This window comes from Camellia sinensis, chromosome 11 (assembly GCF_055761805.1).
Source record: "Camellia sinensis isolate YWXY chromosome 11, ASM5576180v1, whole genome shotgun sequence".
NCBI lineage: Eukaryota > Viridiplantae > Streptophyta > Magnoliopsida > Ericales > Theaceae > Camellia > Camellia sinensis.
The window spans coordinates 168,092,866-168,112,790 of NC_138971.1; the positions used below are offsets into that span (position 1 = coordinate 168,092,866).

At 35.1% G+C, this 19,925-nt stretch overlaps 1 protein-coding gene across 5 annotated transcripts; it reads right to left on the bottom strand.

Annotated features, from left to right (window-relative positions):
• Positions 1-591: 591 nt before the first annotated feature.
• Positions 592-18,550, bottom strand: NRPD1A (nuclear RNA polymerase D1A). Of its 5 annotated transcripts, none has more exons than XM_028214824.2 (21): positions 18,208-18,550; positions 17,539-17,620; positions 14,069-14,190; positions 13,547-13,667; positions 13,332-13,453; positions 11,868-11,909; positions 11,573-11,791; positions 10,608-10,745; positions 10,382-10,477; positions 8,032-9,939; positions 7,542-7,711; positions 7,363-7,432; positions 7,162-7,280; positions 6,864-7,006; positions 5,930-6,189; positions 5,660-5,833; positions 5,054-5,191; positions 2,729-2,991; positions 1,828-1,939; positions 1,307-1,463; positions 592-957 (listed from the first exon to the last, which is right to left on the bottom strand). In XM_028214824.2, the coding sequence occupies exons 3-21, from the start codon at positions 14,168-14,170 to the stop codon at positions 920-922; spliced, it is 4,392 nt and encodes a 1,463-aa protein (XP_028070625.2). In that variant the 5' UTR covers positions 14,171-14,190; positions 17,539-17,620; positions 18,208-18,550; the 3' UTR covers positions 592-919. The 5 variants fall into 5 exon arrangements, with proteins under 5 accessions (XP_028070625.2, XP_028070626.2, XP_028070627.2 ...); XM_028214825.2 differs by having other exon boundaries at positions 18,192-18,303; XM_028214826.2 differs by lacking the exon at positions 18,208-18,550 and adding an exon at positions 17,758-18,203.
• Between the last annotated feature and the right edge of the window lie 1,375 nt (positions 18,551-19,925).

Here is a 19,925-nt window from a genome sequence, read left to right on the forward strand (position 1 = left end):
AAATAATCACAAATAAAGAACAAATCTGACAAACTCAAGGCCTCAAACAAATACGAGGAAAATGAAAAGCCTCACACCTAACCATGGGTGAAAAAAACCAAACCCTAGGGAACTGTTTGGCTTATTAAGAATGAAATGAACATTCCTTGAGTCAAATGATGACACCCTTCCAATGGTGAATGATGCTTTAATTTGTAAATTAATTTCCATTACTTTTGTGTTTGGATCTAAAATTTAGGTAGAGATTTACAAATGGAAAAGAAAAAGGTGATGGAAAATCCCTACCCAAATCCTAGATCCAAACGAACAGTGTCTCAATGAACCAAACATGCAAATAGACATTCTAATGCAATGATCATTTCATCTTCATTCCAATAAACCAAACATTACAAATAATTCATTCCAGTGAACCAAACACTACCTAATTGGCAAGCAATTAGTGTAAGACATGCACCAAACTTCCCTAACAAAGCCACGATCACCATGCAACAAATTACTTTTTGTTGCCATTACAACACTAGTTTAGACTACCCTCAGCATAATATATGCTGAAATACCAAGATACTTATTTAGAGAATACCTACACACATTAAAAAAAAAAAAAAACATGTGTTTCCATTGCAAGAAAGATAAAAGATACAGCATGAAAAGGGGCACTGCCCTTTCCAAGCTTCTCTTTGCTACATCCACTAAATATTCTTTCCCTTTGCCAAAGGGAAACAAAATTTAGTGGAGGCAGCAAAAAGAAGCATAAGAATTGGACTACCCTAATTAACAACAAAAAAATAAATAAATACAAAAGACGAGAATTCACTATCCAAAAAAAAAAAGGTTAGTAAAACAAAAATAGAAAGAGCATATTGTCTGGATAGACCTTCCCCCTTTGTGCACTACCCAGCCACTGCAGATAACCTACCGCTTAGGCCTTGTCTGAGAGCTCCACTTTAGGAGTAAGTACTGCAACACAAATTAAAAAATTTAAATATAGCCAAAATCAGATCTCCAAGGTTCCAACTTTAATGGGGTGTACTACTTTTCTCTAATTTAATTTAAATTTTTTTTTTTTTTTTAAAAAAAAAAAAAAAAAGATGATCCAGTACTAGAGGCTCCTGCTAAAACAAGATCTAGAGAGGACAAGATGTGGACGGGTTGTTAGTAATTGTGAACGACACAGAAATGGATAGTCAGGAATGATTGTATATGTACAAATACTGAATTGTTTCTTAGTTTTTCTTTTTTCTTTTTTTTGTGAAAAAAATTAAAAATGATTGCAATCGAATTTGAAAAAAGTTGGATTACATCGTACCCTTTGACCACGTTGACTGGTAGGTTTTTGCTCTTTGCGGAGCAATTATCTCAAGAGCACCATGTACGCACTTGTGGTATGAGAAATCTTCAACCGTTCCATCAGTTCTTACCAATAAAAAGCAACGGCTATCTTCGTGCTCAGGGTGATGGCCAACCTGTACATGGGTGACACAAAGCGAGTCCAAAAATACATAATTAATTTCATAGGATTACAGAGAATTCTTTAGATAATATTTTGACCCAAATAATACTCAAAATTTCTTCATTTTTTTTGCCATCAGCTCTTTAGCTCCATTATGAATGAAAAATGTTTCCATGAAAATAAAATATTTCACCCACCTTTTCCCTTTCCCTTTCCCTCTTTCAAATCCATGATCCAAACACAACTTTAGAAAACAAATAGTCATACTCATATTGCAGGTAAGTTTAGAAGTTGTTTTCTTTCACGAGTGTCTTTCACACAAAAAACGATTTTTTTTTAACACAAATTTGCAGCAGATTATATTTTCTTTCATTTACCTTTATTTCTAGAGCTCCATTACCGATCTTCTCTTTCCCCCGGGGGTGAAAATATAGAGCCATCGTTGCAATAGACTTGTCCACTTCATTTAGCGAATGATTGATGGGATATCTGCATCAATTAAAACAATAAAAAAGTGTCCAGTTCTAAAAAAGTGCTAAAAAATTAGGATGCGCGTTGGAAAGTGTCCGATAAGTGTCGATGTTCGACACAAACACGACACTTGCTCAGAAGTGTCAATGCTTCTTAGGTGAAGACACAACTTGAGAACCAAAGTGCTAACAATGTAAGGATTTAAGGTTAGTACTATGAGTAATGAATAATGATACACAAATAGAATGATGTGGTATATTGTGGTTCCGTCATTTACAATAAAAACACGCATTATTATCCTCGTAATTTCACAAATGCCACCGTTCTTCTTATAAATTTTGTACAAAAATTATGTAAGCATATCATTTTCCTAATCTCTCTCATGTGGCTCAACCATAATGTTGGGTACATCATTTGCTTGTAATAGCATAAAAAAAAATTCAAAGTGGATTATTACAGACTTAACACTAGTACTTGAGACAAACCATTTAACACTTTCCAAGTGCACGTGCGACCAATTAGTATACACAGATTTCACAACAGAATTATCGTTATCTAGAGTGCAAAATCAAAATAACATCACCAAGATTGCGCATAGTATCAACTCCATGAGAAAAGCATATATGTATGGCACAATGAAATAGCCACTAAAATTATTAGTTTTTTTTTACGGAATAGCCAATGTGAAATAACAATCATTTGAGGACAAAATATTTTTCGGACTAGCATATACAATCTTTAACTATGTAACATAATGTACTACTACTACATAATGACAAAAATTTGGTAAAAAGAGAATTAACTTACCTGTGTAGAATATTCTTCAATGCTTGACGCAACCTCTGAATGTCTTTGAGCGATATAAAACTTCTCAAGATCTTTTTCGATACTTCCAAATTTTTATTCCCTTTTGTGGAAAATACATCGGATGTGCACAGAGGCCAAGGGTCACATTTGTCAGACATGCCATTATATTCGCCAGGTACCTTCACCTTTAGATTCTGTTCCTGAGAGCTGACATGGCCACCCAAAAGTTCGTAGATATTTTCAGGTTTAGTGAGTTCGTGCCCCTAATGAATGAATTAGACATGAAGAGAACCACATTATTTTTCCTGAAAAATGTAATTCCATCCCCCAATACCATATACACAGAAAAGATAACAAAAGGGTAAAAGATAAAACTACAAAGATCAATTGATGCCAATGATTAAAATTAACAATCATATCAGATGTCTGAGAAAGTTTATGCATAGCAACTGATCACTGCCAAACCAGGGGATGGTCATGAAGAGAATTGAACCAGTGTAGCGTGATGCTTAAAGGAACACGTCATCTAAAGATCAGTACAGCTGAAAAGCTAAGAAGATGAAAAGAACTTACTTTTTATGGAGCACAGTTTTAAAAACCCTAAGATTTATACCTTTCTTAGGTTAAAAGAAAAAAGGGAAAAAAATATGATGTATTTCCGCTGCTCATAGTTTCCCAGTGGTGCTACACGCACCAATCGGTATACCAATTAGTGTACCAACATATGTTATGACATTGCCACTTCAAAACTATGACCCCACCCATTATACAAGCTACAAGGACCCAAAACCTATAAAATTATGCCACATCATATGTTAGTAGACCAATTAGTGCATATAGCATTATTCCGTAGTTTCCCATAATCAACCACTAGTATTCAAAGTTTCCATTCTTGTTAGATATGTTAAAAACTTTAGTTCTAGAAATGTTTCTAATTTTGAGAACATATTAGATATCAACAAAGATTGAAGGCGACAGTAATTTTCAAAAGTACAAATACCTATTGGAGATAAAATTATATTGTCAAAGATATTAGAAGATAAGAAAGATATTAGAATATAGGGAGATCCTATGATTTATGCTTATTATGATTTTTTGTATCTTTGACTTATTTCAATTTCTTAACTGAAGGGATTTGATTGTATCTCCCACTCTATATATATGATGTATCATGTAAACAAGAGTATCAAGTTGAGTGAATAAAAGATATAACCCATAGGGCTTTGTGTGTGTGGATATAGGCCAATATTGGCTAAACCACGTTAAACCTTTGTTCTTTCTTTTCTCTTTTATGTCTCTATTATCTCTCTATATTGACTTTATTGTCTTTTTACAAAATTCAACTTGGTATCAGAGCTTACTAAACCCTAGGCATGTTTCTCTATCTCTTACTCTACATTTTTTGTTATCAAGGTGTTTTTCCTTCTTCCTTGTGTTGATCACTAGTTTGCTGATGTGGTAAGCAAATTTTATGATTTTTACTTATTTTGGGACTACTAGTGGATTCGGTAGCATTATTTTGTGATACGCCGAGTTTTCTAACTACTTCTATACCCTGTTAGGGTCCCTGTGTTAATGTGGTAAACACATTTGATTCCTTTTTATATTTGGGCTACTGGTGTGTTCAATAGTATTCTTTGTGGGATGTTTTTCGGCCTTTCTGTTTGTGGTGATTTGCCGTTGCTTAGACCTTGTTGCTTTCTCTCTCTCGGTTGGTTTCTCTTACAGCCATCATGATTGATTCAATAAACGTTTCTCTGTTGCAAGCTATTGATTCCTTGCTATGTTCATTGAAGTTATCATTGAAGGGAGTTATTACAATTGTTGTTGTCTTTTGGCAACTTCATTGTAATTGTTTGCAACAATCATACTATTTTCGAGTTCAAGTTGCATACTTCACTTCAACGGTTTCATGTTCCAACTTGAGGGGAGCGTTGGAGATAAAGATTATATTGTCAAAGATATGGAAGATATTAGAATATATGGAGATTCTATGATTTATACTTATTATGATTTTTTGTATCTTTGATTTATTTTAATTCCTTAAGGGATTTCATTGTATCTCCCACTCTATATATATGTTATATCATGTAAACAAGAATATCAAGTTGAATGAATGAAAGATGTAGCTCATAGGGCTTTGTGTGTGTGAATGTAGACCAATATTAGCTAAACACGTTAAACCTTTGTTCTTTCTTCTCTCTTTTATGCCGCTATTATCTCTCCATATTCAACCCTGTTGTCTTATTACAAAATTCAACTCATGACATGAGAGGCATGAATTACATGAAGATGGAGCATCCTTTAACAACAATGATCCCTTACCTTTCCAGAATACATAATATCAAATCGTCCACCAGTCCCAATAGAAGGAGTTTTTCCCCACGACAACTCATCAAGACAACCCTGAAGATCATCTTGAAGTCCTTTCTTGGCAGCTTTAATAAGGCAATCAGCTGGATTCTACACACATACAAGAAAATAAATAAATAAATTTCATCATGCAGACATAGGTTCAATAGGCATACAAAACCAAACTTCATATGAAAAATCATAGAAACATTATAAAGAATATTAAGCTCCGTTTGTTTTGGCACACAAAATTTTCCAACAGAAAATATTTTCCCAGAGAAAAGGTTTTCCTATGTTTGGTTGCGTCCTTGAAACTAATGTACTAATTGTTGTATTAGTAGTGGGGTGGTGGCTATGGTGGTGTGGTGGTGGTGGTGGTATGGTGATGGTGGCAGTGGTAGTGTAGTGGAATTGGTAAAAATCTTAATTCGGAAAACATTTTCCAAGTGGAAAACAATTGCTGCCCAAATAGGCTTGTTTCCGTTGACCATGGATAACATTTTCCATTGACTTCCATTTTCCATTGTACCAATATGCCATAGAATACAAAACATTTTTTGCCCAAACACAAGAACATACAGAAAAGCATGCTTGCACGAAGGGTGAAGAGACGAAAGCATTCTTTCTTTGCACTGCAAACCCTTTTGCATTTAAGGCAACAAACTCTCCGGTAGTTGATAGACAATCTGCAGCAAGAAGCAAATGCTTTGGAAGTATAGACTTGCCAGTCTCAGATATTGCTGACTTCAAACTCTGCATTTGAATTGCCTTTTCAGTTAGAAATATTAATTAAATGTTTTTCAAAAGTTGTAAATGCATCAAAATGAAAGGAAGGTGAAAAAAACCCACACTCAAAAAACATTTCCGTGCAACATCTATTCCATAGGCCGAAGTCATATCATGAACATCATCGGGATGACTGCGCTCCCAGTCGATCATATCCATTATTTGGAGACAACTATCCAAAATGGCACTCCAGAATTTTGTTCTTTCACAGTTCTCTGACATAAAAACTCTCAAATAGAGTTCACCAGAAAACCTTCTATGAGATCTTGATAAATTTGCCCCATCTTTCCATGAGATATCCACCTTTTTGAACTCGGGGAACCCTAAAATACATTTCCGAAGGTAAAAAATAGATTATAAATATTCAAGAATTCAGATGATGTCACAATGGAATGAGCATTTTTTACTTTTGTTTTTTATCAGCCACAATGGAATGAATATTTGATTAACCTAATAAACTTGATTAAAAATAACTTTGGAAATGCGGAATTATTTGTATGTGTTCACACAATAAAAATTCTCAACCAGTGAAACTTTAACCCTAAGCACGCTCTAGTCAATCTGTGATAATTATTGTTGTACTTGAAAAGAATCTTAAAGGATGCAGGGATTTACTCTGGGTTTTTAATGTCAATTATGGGTTATAAATGTCAATTCTTTTTAAGATATGATCAAAGAGTTATCATAGTGGTTCAAAACATTTTCTGTAAATGGCTTAGGAAAGAGGACATTCTATTCTACAATGCTTCTCCGTTGGTATTTCACACTTTCAAAATTAAGCAATATCCAAGAATAGTTCGTATATCAGAGAAGATACATGCTTCACACTTCAGAAATACTCGATTTCTGCTTTTAGAGGCAATTTTATCACGGGATAAGCCTAACCCAGGAATTAAAACTAAAAATTAGAACGAGGCATAGAATAACCAAACTTGAGCAATTAAATACACAAGAACTTAAAGCTAGAGTAAATTTGTATTCTTAGTTCAGTAATAACCTTTTACGACAGTTCCAAGAAGGGATGGTATCACCATGTCACGAAAAGTGATGAATTGTACATCCAAATTCCTGGTTCTTTCAACCATCGTGACTGTGATGCAAAATGTAGCATTATTTTCTTTCTGCATATCAGAACAATCCCTGGAAATGAATTAAACAAGGTCAGAAGTCGAAATTAACAGATAAGAAAAATAAAAAAATGTGATTGCATAGCAAATGGACAGAACAAGCTCATAGCTACACTTCTAAAAAATAATAATAATAAAATAAGCATATGGTGGAAAAAAGCAACTTACTTAATCATTATTTCCAATTTTGGGAGATGGGTTTTTAATCTGGCACTAGTGGATTCCCACTTCATTTTGAGGGCATCAACAATAAACTTCACCGTTAGTCTTCTCCTCTTAGCCATCTCCTGAAAAAGCACGATTTTATACAAGAACGTGGGACCTGAAATTCATAGATGCCAAAAATTTGATATTTTCTGATTGCAATACCTTGCATATGTGAAAATGGCAAACCCATGGACTGGTTTGTGCACGGCCACTAGAGGTCTGTGGGGAGAAGCTAATACCCACGGGGCACATCAATTAGATAGCAAATGCATATATACTAATGTTATAATCAAAAGGGTAAAAGTAAAAATACGAACGATCAAAATGGAACGGAAACTTACAATATCATGACAGTAGAAACAATGTCCGAAAAGAGTAGTCTCTCCAAATGAGACTGAACTTCTAACGCTCCATACTCAAAACCATGTGTCCATCTTCCGAGTTTCTTGGATAAGTATAGAGACGCAGTTTTATCACCACTAATTTTTTTCACACCACACTCCAGAATTTTCTGCACAATCGAATAAGAATATTAGGAGACTTTGTCAAGCATTCTGAGAACTACATGACAGTTGTTGATGAAACAAATAAATTACACTGCTGTCTACTAGCTTAAAGTTTTATGCTAAGGAATCTTGAGGGGGAATGGGAAATTGTTTCAGGGTCCCAATGATTCCAGCGTTCGGAAAGGATTGAAATAGGAACATGATTTCTGATTATCTATTTCACCTGGAATCACATTATTGGGCTACGTAGGAATCCGATTCCCCCACTTTCCCATGGGAATCTGATACACAGCAGGGGTGCAATGGAGAGAGAGAGAGAGAGCACCTTTAGATTTAATAGCGGTGATGTTTCAAGTGCACTAATTGGATGATCTAGAGCACTATATGCAGCTTCAGAAATGGCACAAGCAGCCAACGAACCAACAGGTTGACCACCCACGGCACCACAAGCACTATCATAGAATGAACCATCAGTACCACTACTTGGAGAAGCAGCGTCCTTGATATTATAAGAGAACTGAACAATTTGATTCCCATAAGCATTTCTCACTGTTCCATCATATCCAGCATACAAATCACGCATGAAAAACATAAGCCTCCGATTCAAAGTTCCGGGAAGATCAGCATTGTCACTGAATGAACTATCTCGACTTGTCAATGAATGAACAAAACATTCTAGAGGATTCAAACCCGTTAAGAAAGAACTTTCAACCACAGCACATGGAACATAAGGCCCACCACGTTCATCAGGAATATCATGGGTCACGTGACCAGACACAATGGCCTTGTGATCGTTCCACGCAGAACAAGAAAGCTGATGTGGCATTCTGAAAGATAACGGAAGCGATGCATACTGCAAACCCACACACATGCTATGCTGGACTAATTTCATCAAATTGCCTTTGCTTCCCGCTTTTAACATGGCCACCAATGAATTTTCATTACTAGCATATTGATAGACTAGGTTTTGAATATCCCAGAGAACTTGCTTAAAAGCAGAAGCAGAAACTTGACTAAGCGCAGCAGACTTTTGCTTTTCATAGCACATGCGCTCAGCTCCGAAGTTCATAGCATTTAGACTTTCTTCGCTTCCAATAAGGAAATCCCGATTTCCATCTACCATCAACAACTTGATATGAGAGATCCGCTCTGCTTCTTGCAAACCCCAAGAGACTTCATCAGTCATATTTTTACGCGAGTACAAATCAGAAGAGAGATAAAGGTCAGACAACGAAACGCTCAAACCCCTCATCGACAACCATTCACAAAGAACATGCTGAGCGGAATATAGGAAGTAGAGAGCTTTCTCTCGGCAATGTTCGATGAGACACTCGTAAAGGTTTTCATCGGTGTCACGTAGCCAAGAAGACCCGTCAGACGAAGATAAAAGCTCACCCTTACAAATATGAACGCCATTTGATGGACAAACATAATCAAAATCCGGAGGCAAGAGCAGGCTGAATAATTGCTTCCCCGTCCACAAACTAGTTTTTATTAAAGGTGCTTTTTCAATGGCCGGTAATTGCAACTGATGAGGACAATACATCTGAAGCTGCTGCATTTGGTGACGGTTCAGAAGCACCCCATCCTCCACAACCAAATGAGCCGCGGTTAAACTATCGTGACTTAGTGAAAGGAGATTTCGACCACTCTGCCCATTAACCAATTGCCGGTCCAAAGCAACAAGCTCTTGGAGCTCGACTCTGGCATCAATCGATTGAGGAACATAACCATGTAGGCAATCGCCATCGAAATCCCCACGGAACGGAGAACAGATGAGCGGGTTTATCGAAAAAACCGATTTTATTGGGAGCACCTTCACAGATAAAGCAATGAAGGAGTGCTGATGAATAGATGGAGGCCTGTTTATCAACACGATATCTCCGTCGTTCAATGGCCTATATACAATGTCCCCAATCTGCAACTTACCCATACAATTTACACGAATAAGCTGATCTTTTCTGCGAACATATATCTCACCCTTTTCGAGAATCCGTAGATTACAGCAAGTGTTCAGTCTATCCCAGTTCAACTTGTTCAAATGCTCAGAGACTTGTAATCTCTCTGCAATATAACATGGTATGCCTATTTCACTGAGTTTTAAGTTTGGATCACCGATAACGACCATGCGGAAGGCATGATCACTTCGCTTACCGAGAAGAAGTTCTTTGACATACTTCAAACCAGATGTACTGGAAGAAGAATCATTAGTCGGTGACTGTTCAGCTCGTATCTGCAGGATTAAAAGTTTAACCGAAAGCAATAAGCACAAGGTTTCTCAAAGACTTGCTTCAAGATATAGAGCATTGTTGTCAAATCACAAATTGAATCATGAATCATTTTGCTAAAATAGTGGATCGTTAATCATATTGAATCAAGATTCGTAAGATTCACTCTGTTGAGCATAATATACAATTTTATATATGTATATACAAATAAAAGTACACAAATATCAATATAATTAGTTGATCTATTTTTTTTATTTTGTGCAAACGATGCCGTTTCATGCATTATACAAACAAAACTGAATCGCAGTGAATCATAATGAATCGCAGGGACGCTTAGTGGTCACAATTGAATTTTAAGATTCACTCAATTTAAGATTCAACTACACAACTCGAATCGTGAATCGTAAGATTCTAACTACCATGATAGAGAATACAAGAATATGTTACCTTGGAAGTTTTTAGGCCGTCAAGAACCCGGGAACTCAACTCATTGGCATTTCCTCTAAAATCAACCAGCTTTCTGAAAGCCCTTGTGCGTCCATCCTAAAATCGTTAACCAAGTAAAAGCATAAGAATAAGAAACAAATTAAAAAAGAGTTATGCAACTTGATGTGATTCGGTGACCATATCAACTGAGACCAAAAGAGCACTTAAAAAAATATGATATACTTACAAAAATCACATGATGCCCGAACTCTGTCACACGATGACAGTTGGGAGTTACAAGGAAACAGTTGAGAAAGAGTGAATTTTTTTTTACAAGAAAATCTCTAAGAAACTTTGGATCAACATCTTTTAACATATGATAGACCTGAAGGCAAAAGAGATAGAATCAAAATTTCTTATCAAGTTATATAAGAATAAGATAAACAAAAAAAAGCGAGTAAACATGCGATAGCAAAAACAAAAAGAAAACCTTTGATAACTGAAAAACAAAAATTAAAATTAAAGCAACTTAACTTCTTCTTTTTATTTTATTTTATTTATTTATTTTTAAATAAAGTTTGGTCAAGTTTGGCTTCCTAGAGACCTTCTACAAAAGGCATTAGAAGCCAGACCTATTTCTCTGTGTACGGTTCAAAACCACACAAGTTTTAGATCTTATCCTTACTTTTTCCCCCTCATTTCGGGTCACTTTTTTCAAACGAATATACATTTTATATGCTGACAATATATGATTGTTAGTACTTAATGCTTTTCGATAGAATTCAAAACCTCACTCTGTTCAGTCTCCCGTTTACCAACTACTCAAAACTCCTTTATATCCAGCCAAGTAAGTCTCAACCCATAAACAAAAATATGATGAGTGAGATAGACACATACACATTCTCATACATGAAATCACCTTCAAAGAAGCGAAAAAATATTTGTTCAATCTAATAACAAGGCAACATCCACCTATCTAAGTTTGTAATGCTATGCTAAATAGCCTAAAAGAATTCACAATGAATACAATATCAGCAGTACTAGATAAACCTAGCATATCATTTTATATGAACCGAGTTCCATCCTTGAGTAATATAATCAACCTATGAATATATTTTCCATAATAACTGCACAAAACATAGATCCAACAAGAGAGAACAGTGAAGGGAAAAAGAAAAGCATTGCAGATTGAAATATCAGTAGAGATGCTACCTGGGCATGTGATAGAATTCTTTTGTTTGGTTTCGTAAAACCTTGTTGTTGTGCATCTATTGGAATAACATCCCAATAATCAGTGGCCAGACCATCTCCAGAAATTTTATTTTGTGACTTATTTGACTTCTGCACTTCTACTATAATTGCAGTCTTTCCAAACAGATCATTTGATGAAACATTAAATTTCATTCTCGGATAAAATTCTCTGAAACTAACCTGTTTACAAAATATGAGTACAAAAACAAAATGGACAGAAGGAACAAAACGCTTGACAATAACCAGACAATCTTACATCACAATATTTGCAATTCTGCCAAGATTTTGGATGAGCACCCTGGGACGTACAAACCAAGATAAGAAAATTGTCAGCAAGTCAAAAACTAGAAACCAAGTTGGTAGCTCAAAATAAGTTGGAACAAATATGTTCTTAATTGAGCATTGATAACAGTAGTGAAAATCATTGAAATAGATCTTGGAAATACAATGTGCCGTTTACCACATTTATACATGACAAGGAACAACTAGAACACCAAAAAACTTCAAAATGTTTTGTGGAGTTTGTCACTAACGTACTCAGTCAAAATTGAGGATCCCACGTGTAAATCTCACCCCAGTGGCTTGTTACTCCTTCAGTTCTTTTACTAATAAGGAAAAGCTCACCCCAATGGCAAAGCAACAAACAATCAACAGATGCTTGACCAAGTGCGATATGTCCCCCTATGAGTTATAGGCTCCTACCAAATGGCATCAATACATAGGGGACAGTTAAGGCCCCACCTCCCTCCTGCGGAACCTTGGCAACTCTCATCCATCACTTAAGAGAACACCTTGATGCTATACACTTGCCTAGGTCAAGAGCAATTCCCAAAGAACCCAGGCTGCTTCGTGCTCCAACAGTTGGGCAAGTGGCCTTACCTAGCCTCACTTAGTTAAGCTCATTGAGTTCTTTCTGATCTTGGTGAGGCAAGGGCTTTGCCAAACTGGAGTGAGCACCCTTCTTGTCACAGGAGAAATGCCTTATCTTCTGGGAATGATTCGTACCCTTTTCCTTCCCCTTTCCAAATCCCTACCCAAATGCATGGTCCTAACACAGCCTAACAACATTTAAGGGGAAACACTATAATGAAAGTAACAAACTTCTATTAGCATTATAACATTTATGACTGAAGTTTCCGTTTATTACAAATCTAACACGAATGATGCATGATCAAACAAACAAGGGCAGGGGGAATGTCATATCTACAGAAGATAAAAGAATAACAAGTTTAAAAACCTCCCTCTAATGTTTAGAATAAACCACTTCAAAACACAAGTAAACAAAGGTCCTAAAGAAAAAATTCTCAATTGCTGATGGACGAGTTATGGTAGAAAATGATCAAAGTCGTACTTTCTCCAGGTGTCCGCAAGCAATTCTTTATATATTTCTTGTTTTCCGTCTAGAATATGTACATTTTATTGAAAGAGGGAAATGGTACATAAGGAAGTCTAAAAGATGGTCAAATTTAATTTTACACATCCCAAGGAAAATTGGCTTTCATGTTCATGGCAGTGCTATATGATATACATACACGACACATTAAACAACTCTAGCATCAATCCCAATTAGTAATACATCTCACTTGCCAAATCTTTTAAATGGTTGAGCAATACCATGTTTCAATGGTCTTAACAAAAATAAAAGCATATCTCAATAAATCTGCAACGTACTATGATAAAGGAATGATAAATTCCTTGTTTGAGTATCAAAATTCCTCACCTTAACCCTATTACGCCTAACGGATTTACATCCTGGGCAAATTTTATTCAAAATCTGCGCAAATTCCGATATAAAATATGGGTGGATTATTGTCAATCGGAATTTGATTACCCCAAAGTGTCCTGCAAAATTAAGATTTATAACATATTTACTTAACAGAATTAAAACAAGACATTCATCAAATAATAAAATCATTATAAAGTTCTTCATTGCACCTTCACAACTTTTTACGTCCTTGGCACCACATGTGGGGCACTGAGAGGTTAGATTTGGCATTCCCAACTTCGGATCTGTCACCTCATTTACCGCATCTATTGATAAAACCGATACCTTTTCCTGATACAGTATTATCGTATTATATCAGATATTTTCATATATGGAAAAATATATTCAACAACAGTACTAAAAGTTAAATTACAATGTCACTGGTCACCTCACTAGGTATATTATACACAACAAAAATTAACTCAAAAGAGAAAACCCTTCTTGTTTGCCTCTATTATTTGATTTTTCAATGGCCAAAAACTTGAGTTTCAGGCCTGCGAAACGTGTACCAAGACCATAAGACACCTTAGGCAACCTTTTCAATTGTAGCTATAACTTGCAAGACCATCAATCAGTTTTTATATCCAACCAATCCACACAAATTGAGAAATAAACATTCATTCAATGTCATTTGAGATCCAAGCAAGATCAACCTAGGAGTTGAACATAATGTAAATTTAACAGATACTTACTGCCTCTACGTCATTTAATATACTGAAATTTATGCCAGTCAGGACCCCCGATGGCACTTGCAGCTCTACAAATGATTGACTGTCCATTGAAGCCTTATTCATTCAGCAACAAATTAAGCAACCTACATAACATGACAAGAAGCATTAAAAGGACAAGAAGTGAAGAAGAATGAAAGTTCCCCAAGTATAAACAATAAATTATTGAAGTAGTAAGGCCCTGTTTGTGAAGAATTAAATAAGTATATTTTTTTGCTAAAAAAGACAAAAGTAAATAAGCCTGTTTGGGATGGCTTCTCCTTAAAAAAAATATATAAACAAAAAAGTGTCTTTTAGCAAATTCGAAAAGACAATTTTACCACAAATACTTTCAAAAATTCTACCGTGTCCCTAAAAGGACTCCTCATGGCTTCTCCTTAAAAAAAATATATAAACAAAAAAGTGTCTTTTAGCAAATTCGAAAAGACAATTTTACCACAAATACTTTCAAAAATTCTACCGTGTCCCTAAAAGGACTCCTCAATACTATAAGGATAATATGATAACTTCTCACCATAAAGCAAGTTTGAAAAGACCCAAAAAAGCAACTTTTTTAACAATTGCCAAACCCCACCTGAGTCCACGTTGAATCCAAAAGGAACACTTGAGAGCACAAAGCATTAGTCTTACCTTGGGTTTCTTTGTTTTTTTCTAACTTGTTATGTCATATTAAATTCTAGCATGATACCAAAACAGATGCATTTCTAGTCAATTTCACAACTGCGCTAGACATACTATTACATAACACATTTACATAAAATAACTTAAAACCTTCATAAACAGATTAGAAAATAAGAGAGATTATGGAAGTAGTATAAAAGATGCTGTGGAGAGCTTTATATGCATTCTTGGTCCCCTTTCCTAGTACTAGTTCAAGTTTTTGGGACTAGTGGTGATCTAACATGCTATCAAAGATCTGGTTATAAGAGGTCTTGGGTTCAAGCCTCTTCATTTACATTTGTTTCCCCATGTGCATTATGTTTCTCACCATGTTTTGATGTTTGCATCTCCAATACAAAACGGGGGATGCACATGAGGGAGGGTGTTGGAGAGCTTGACATAAGCATGTAGGACTAGTGATAATTTAACAAACAACATGCACAATTAAACCTGCAAGAAATGTTCAGGAAAGAAACCTATTAACTTAATTGGTTAAGTCTCTTGGAAGTTGTGCCTTGAGTATAACATCCTAGGTCGAGGAGGCTCTTATAGGGTTAACCCTTTACAAGACCTAAGCTCTTCAGAGTAATACTGGAGCAAGTCCAAGTGTGTCATAACCTTTATCAGCCATATGAGACCCTAGTGTAGGCCAGGGGCCAATTCGTGTCGTGACAAGGACGTCACAAGATTGGATGGCGGAGAATGTCACAATCCCACATCAGCATCAAAAGTTGCTGTAACATTAGCATATTAACTTCAATCTATGAAGCACGGAGGGTGGCGTATCTGTATCAGATACCGATACTCTTTAGACACTCACGGATACGTATCAGATACTTATCAAAAGTATCGGATACTTCTCAAAAGTATCGGATACTTCTCAAAAGTATCGGATACTTCTTTATTAATTTTTCATTCATTTTGAGTATCAGATACTCCAAATCACGTATTACTTATTTTACAAAATTAAAATTGTAGCATTTCTTGCATAGTATTAGAATATAATATAATTGTAACGACAAATATAAAAATATTTTTCTAATATTTTGTTTAGTTCATTGATAAGAAGAACATGGTGAGTTAAATAATAGAATTTGTCAAATTGATGTATCCTAATTGTTTCATGCATATCCCCAATAACTACATAGAAAGTAAGGATTAACAATAGAATATAACAATCGTAAAATTAAATATCAATAAATAAATAAGAAAATAAACTTGAATATAACATTTTTTACTAGCGCCAAAGGGAAAAGCACAGTGACAAGTTGTGGATTGTTATATTATTGTAATATAAATATATTAGACTTGACATTAAAATGAAATATTTTCAAAACCTATTAAAAATTTAAAAAATAAACAAGCTATAGCTTAAATTAATATCTAATTCTAAAATGTTAATATTTTGCATTATAAAATTACATTGTGATTTCTCAACACTCTCTAGCATATGTGTAACTCACTACTAATAATTTTAAAAAAACATGTTTCACAAACATAACCTAGGCATACCTGCATCCTATTTTTTAAAATTTTGTCGTATCGCCGTATCTGTATCGTATTGTATCCGTATCCATGCTTCTTAGACTTCAATTATGCACAACATTGTGATTAGAAAAAATAAAATGTGCTCCAGTTATGCATTGTGATCATGTCAGCAGTGAAGTATATAGCTATTTTGTCACTGAAAGGTACTAAAAATATGAGCTCTACAATTCCAGTAAAGCAAAACAAATAAAATACAAAAAAAAAAAATGTGCTCCAATATGTCAAGTCAATGTGATCATATCAGCATTGAACCCTAGTACAGAAATTGAACCACAAGCATGAACTTAATTCAAGCATCGGAAACTTATATGTAGAAAACATGGGAATCCCAAGAAAAACTACTAGCTCAAAAGAAAAAAAAAATTGGGATGCAGAATGAAATTAAGACGTATAGATGATAGATGATCACCAAAAAATTTTAAATGTCAATTTTCCCTTCAAAGGAGCCAGCTAATGTCCAGAATTTTTTAAGGTGTTAAGATGTAATTGCTTCAACCCACAGACACATAAAGATAACATTATAACTTTCCTTCAAAAGCAACTTATAATTCTAGCCCTCAAGCTAAAATCCCATGAGAAACTTTTACAACCTGACAAACAATTTATTCGTAAGAACTTTAAAAAAAACTCAGGGATAGGATAAAACACTATTGTATATTACTTAAAATATGCTTTGGATACTTAAGCAGAGTGTTACACCCATCTCACACGCTTACGGGATCCCAACTCCTCTTTGTAAATTCCTAACAATCATTGGCGGCCCTCTCTTACATTTTTCTCATAAATATCTAAATTTTTCTGATAAAAAATAAAAGAAAAAATGTAATTCGTGGACACACTTCTCAAAATTGTCCAAAATAAAATGGGCAACAACCCAGCACACGAGGCTCTGCTAAAGTGAGGCCTAGGCAGTGCAAAACATACACAGCCTTACACCCATTTTTGGAGAGGCTATTCCGTGACTCAAACTTGCAGCATTAGGGACGCACGACACACCTTACCGTTTGTCCAAAATCCAAGCTTTAAAAATGGAATGAAACTAATTTTGGAAAACGAATGCCTGAGTTGCGCATGGACTCGTGTAACATAGAACACATGCAGTAATAGCTTGCCACTGACAAAACAATATTACTTATCAAAACAATGAACAGACGACACAATTGTCACATGCCAATTAATCAATAAAAATAAATGAAAAACCACATTTAATAAGTGATCATTGTAACCTGTGATCAAAAACACAAGTTCCCTCCTAAATTGCCCCAAACAATAGACGATCAACGCATGTGGACGATCAGAGCCGCATCCCTGTCAGTATACACAATCAATTACTAATCCCATTAATAGAACTCATGATCAGATACATGCTTACTTAGCACATTTCATAAAGATCCAATTTTAAACCCTTGAAAAACCAAAAGCAACACAACATGCAAAAGACTCACCAAATAAAGCCAATGTCAGTCCTCAAATTAAACAGAATCAATTTGCTTCCATGAATTCATACCTTTAATCAGCTCAAAAGCCCAATCAAAATCACTCAACCACATTGCCCAATCCCCACTTTATGACCCATCAAAACCCAAATTCATCATTACATGCAAAATTTATATATAGACACAAATATGAGTGTGTGTGTGTGTGTGTAAAAGGCAAAATACCCGGCAGAGAAATCAAACCCAAATCAGATATTAATCAGAAAGCAAAAACAATCAAAGCAAATAAAAACAAAAGTACATAATCACATATACATAAACATGCACACCCTATATCATCACAAACAAAGAATCCAAAAAAAAAAACCCAAAAACAAAACAAAAAAACCAAACAAAACCCAGATACTAGAATCGAGATTACATAAAAGAGATGAAACTTTTACTTTAACTTTCTCTAACCTGTTCTCGGGCTTGGAGTGTCTCTTTACTCTGAGTGAGAACTGTTCGAAGCTAGAGAGAGAGAGAGAGAGAGAGAGAGGAGGGCACACTCTCAAGAACTCACGAGACTATCGATTAAAGCAGATTAAAAAAGAGCAGACAAAATTGTAAATTGTGAGGAAATCGAGGGCATAAGAACAAGAGTATCGGGGCTGTAAGAAGAGATAGACTCGTGTATGCATACACATATACATGTATATATTTTTAGAGAGAGAAAGTGTAGCGCCGTCGGTTCCTTTCGAGAAGAGTTGGGGAGAGAGAGAGAGAGACCGAAGCCGCGACAAAGGCTATGTGGTTTTGTGTCAGATGTTAGGGAAACAAAACCCTTCCTATTTTGGAGAAATTACGATAGTGACATTTACCTTTCTATAAAAATAAAAAAATAAAAAGAGGGGACTTTTTGCCAAATTGACAAAGGAGTTTCTAAAATTTACTTTACGAGGGACTTGGTGATGCAATTAAAATAAACTTTTTCCACTCTTGAGAGTTATTTCATTATGGGAAAATTTCATTTAATTGCAATTCATGGGTCCAAAATCCCCATCATTCATACTCAAAATACATACCCGAACAAAATCCCCCTTTTTTAAATAAAAAGAAAAAAACACAAAAATGATTTATTATCGTTGATGTCAATTTTGTAAATAAAAAAAAATTCATATTTATTGGTGTTTTGTTTAAATTAAAAGGTTTATATCATATAAAATTTTTGTTTTTGTTTTTGTATATTATTACTTAACATTTAAAAAAAAAAATTTGATTTGTAAACATAAAAGCAACCATCTTGGGGAATGTTTTAATGGATTTGAACATATTATGACAATAACAAGTTATTATTGAAGAAATATCTAGTGCTTTTAAGTTATGATTAGGTGATTACTAAAAGATTTGTAATTAGTGAAGAAGGTAGGACTCACAATTGTTCCCAACTCCTTTTTCCATCGCTACCATCCTCTTTACTCCTCATCGCTGTTGCGACTACTTGTTACACTCACCAATACCACTATTTTCTCATTTTTTCCACTGTCGCTGCCTCTTTGCCTTTCTTATTCTACTCCTCCTCCTTTTTATCCTCTAAACCCTGGATCTGAAAAATAGATCTAAGGTTTTGCATCACGAAATGAGGGGTCGCAATCTAGATATTTTCAAATCTAGGGTTTTACAGTAGGAAATGAAGTTCACGACGAACAAAGGAGGCTAGCGATAGGTTGGGTTTCACGAAGAGGGAAGGATTCTGAAATAAAAAAGAAGAATAATGGGTATGTAGCGGAGAAATGGGAGCGACGGGATTGTAAAAGAAGTAAGAAAAGGAGGTCGACGTGGTTGTAGGGGACATGGGAGTTGATGGGGTTGCAAATGGGGTAATGGGTAGGGACGACGGAAAAAAAAAAAAGAAGAAGATTACGGGTGTCAAATATGGCTTTGGCAGCAGAAATGGATTTGACGGTAAAGTAAAATAGAGGTAGAATAGTATTAAACATGAAATTAATTGGGGTGTTCAAATTTTAGATTTTGGTGTTCAAAGAACTGAAATGTCCAACCAAATTAATGAGATGCATTTAGAGTCTCCAGTTGTTTAACGCCTATTATTGTCATTTTTTATTATCATGAAAAAATAAGCACATTGAAAGAAAATAAAATAACAAAAAGTAAATTGTGATATTATTCCACACTAATTA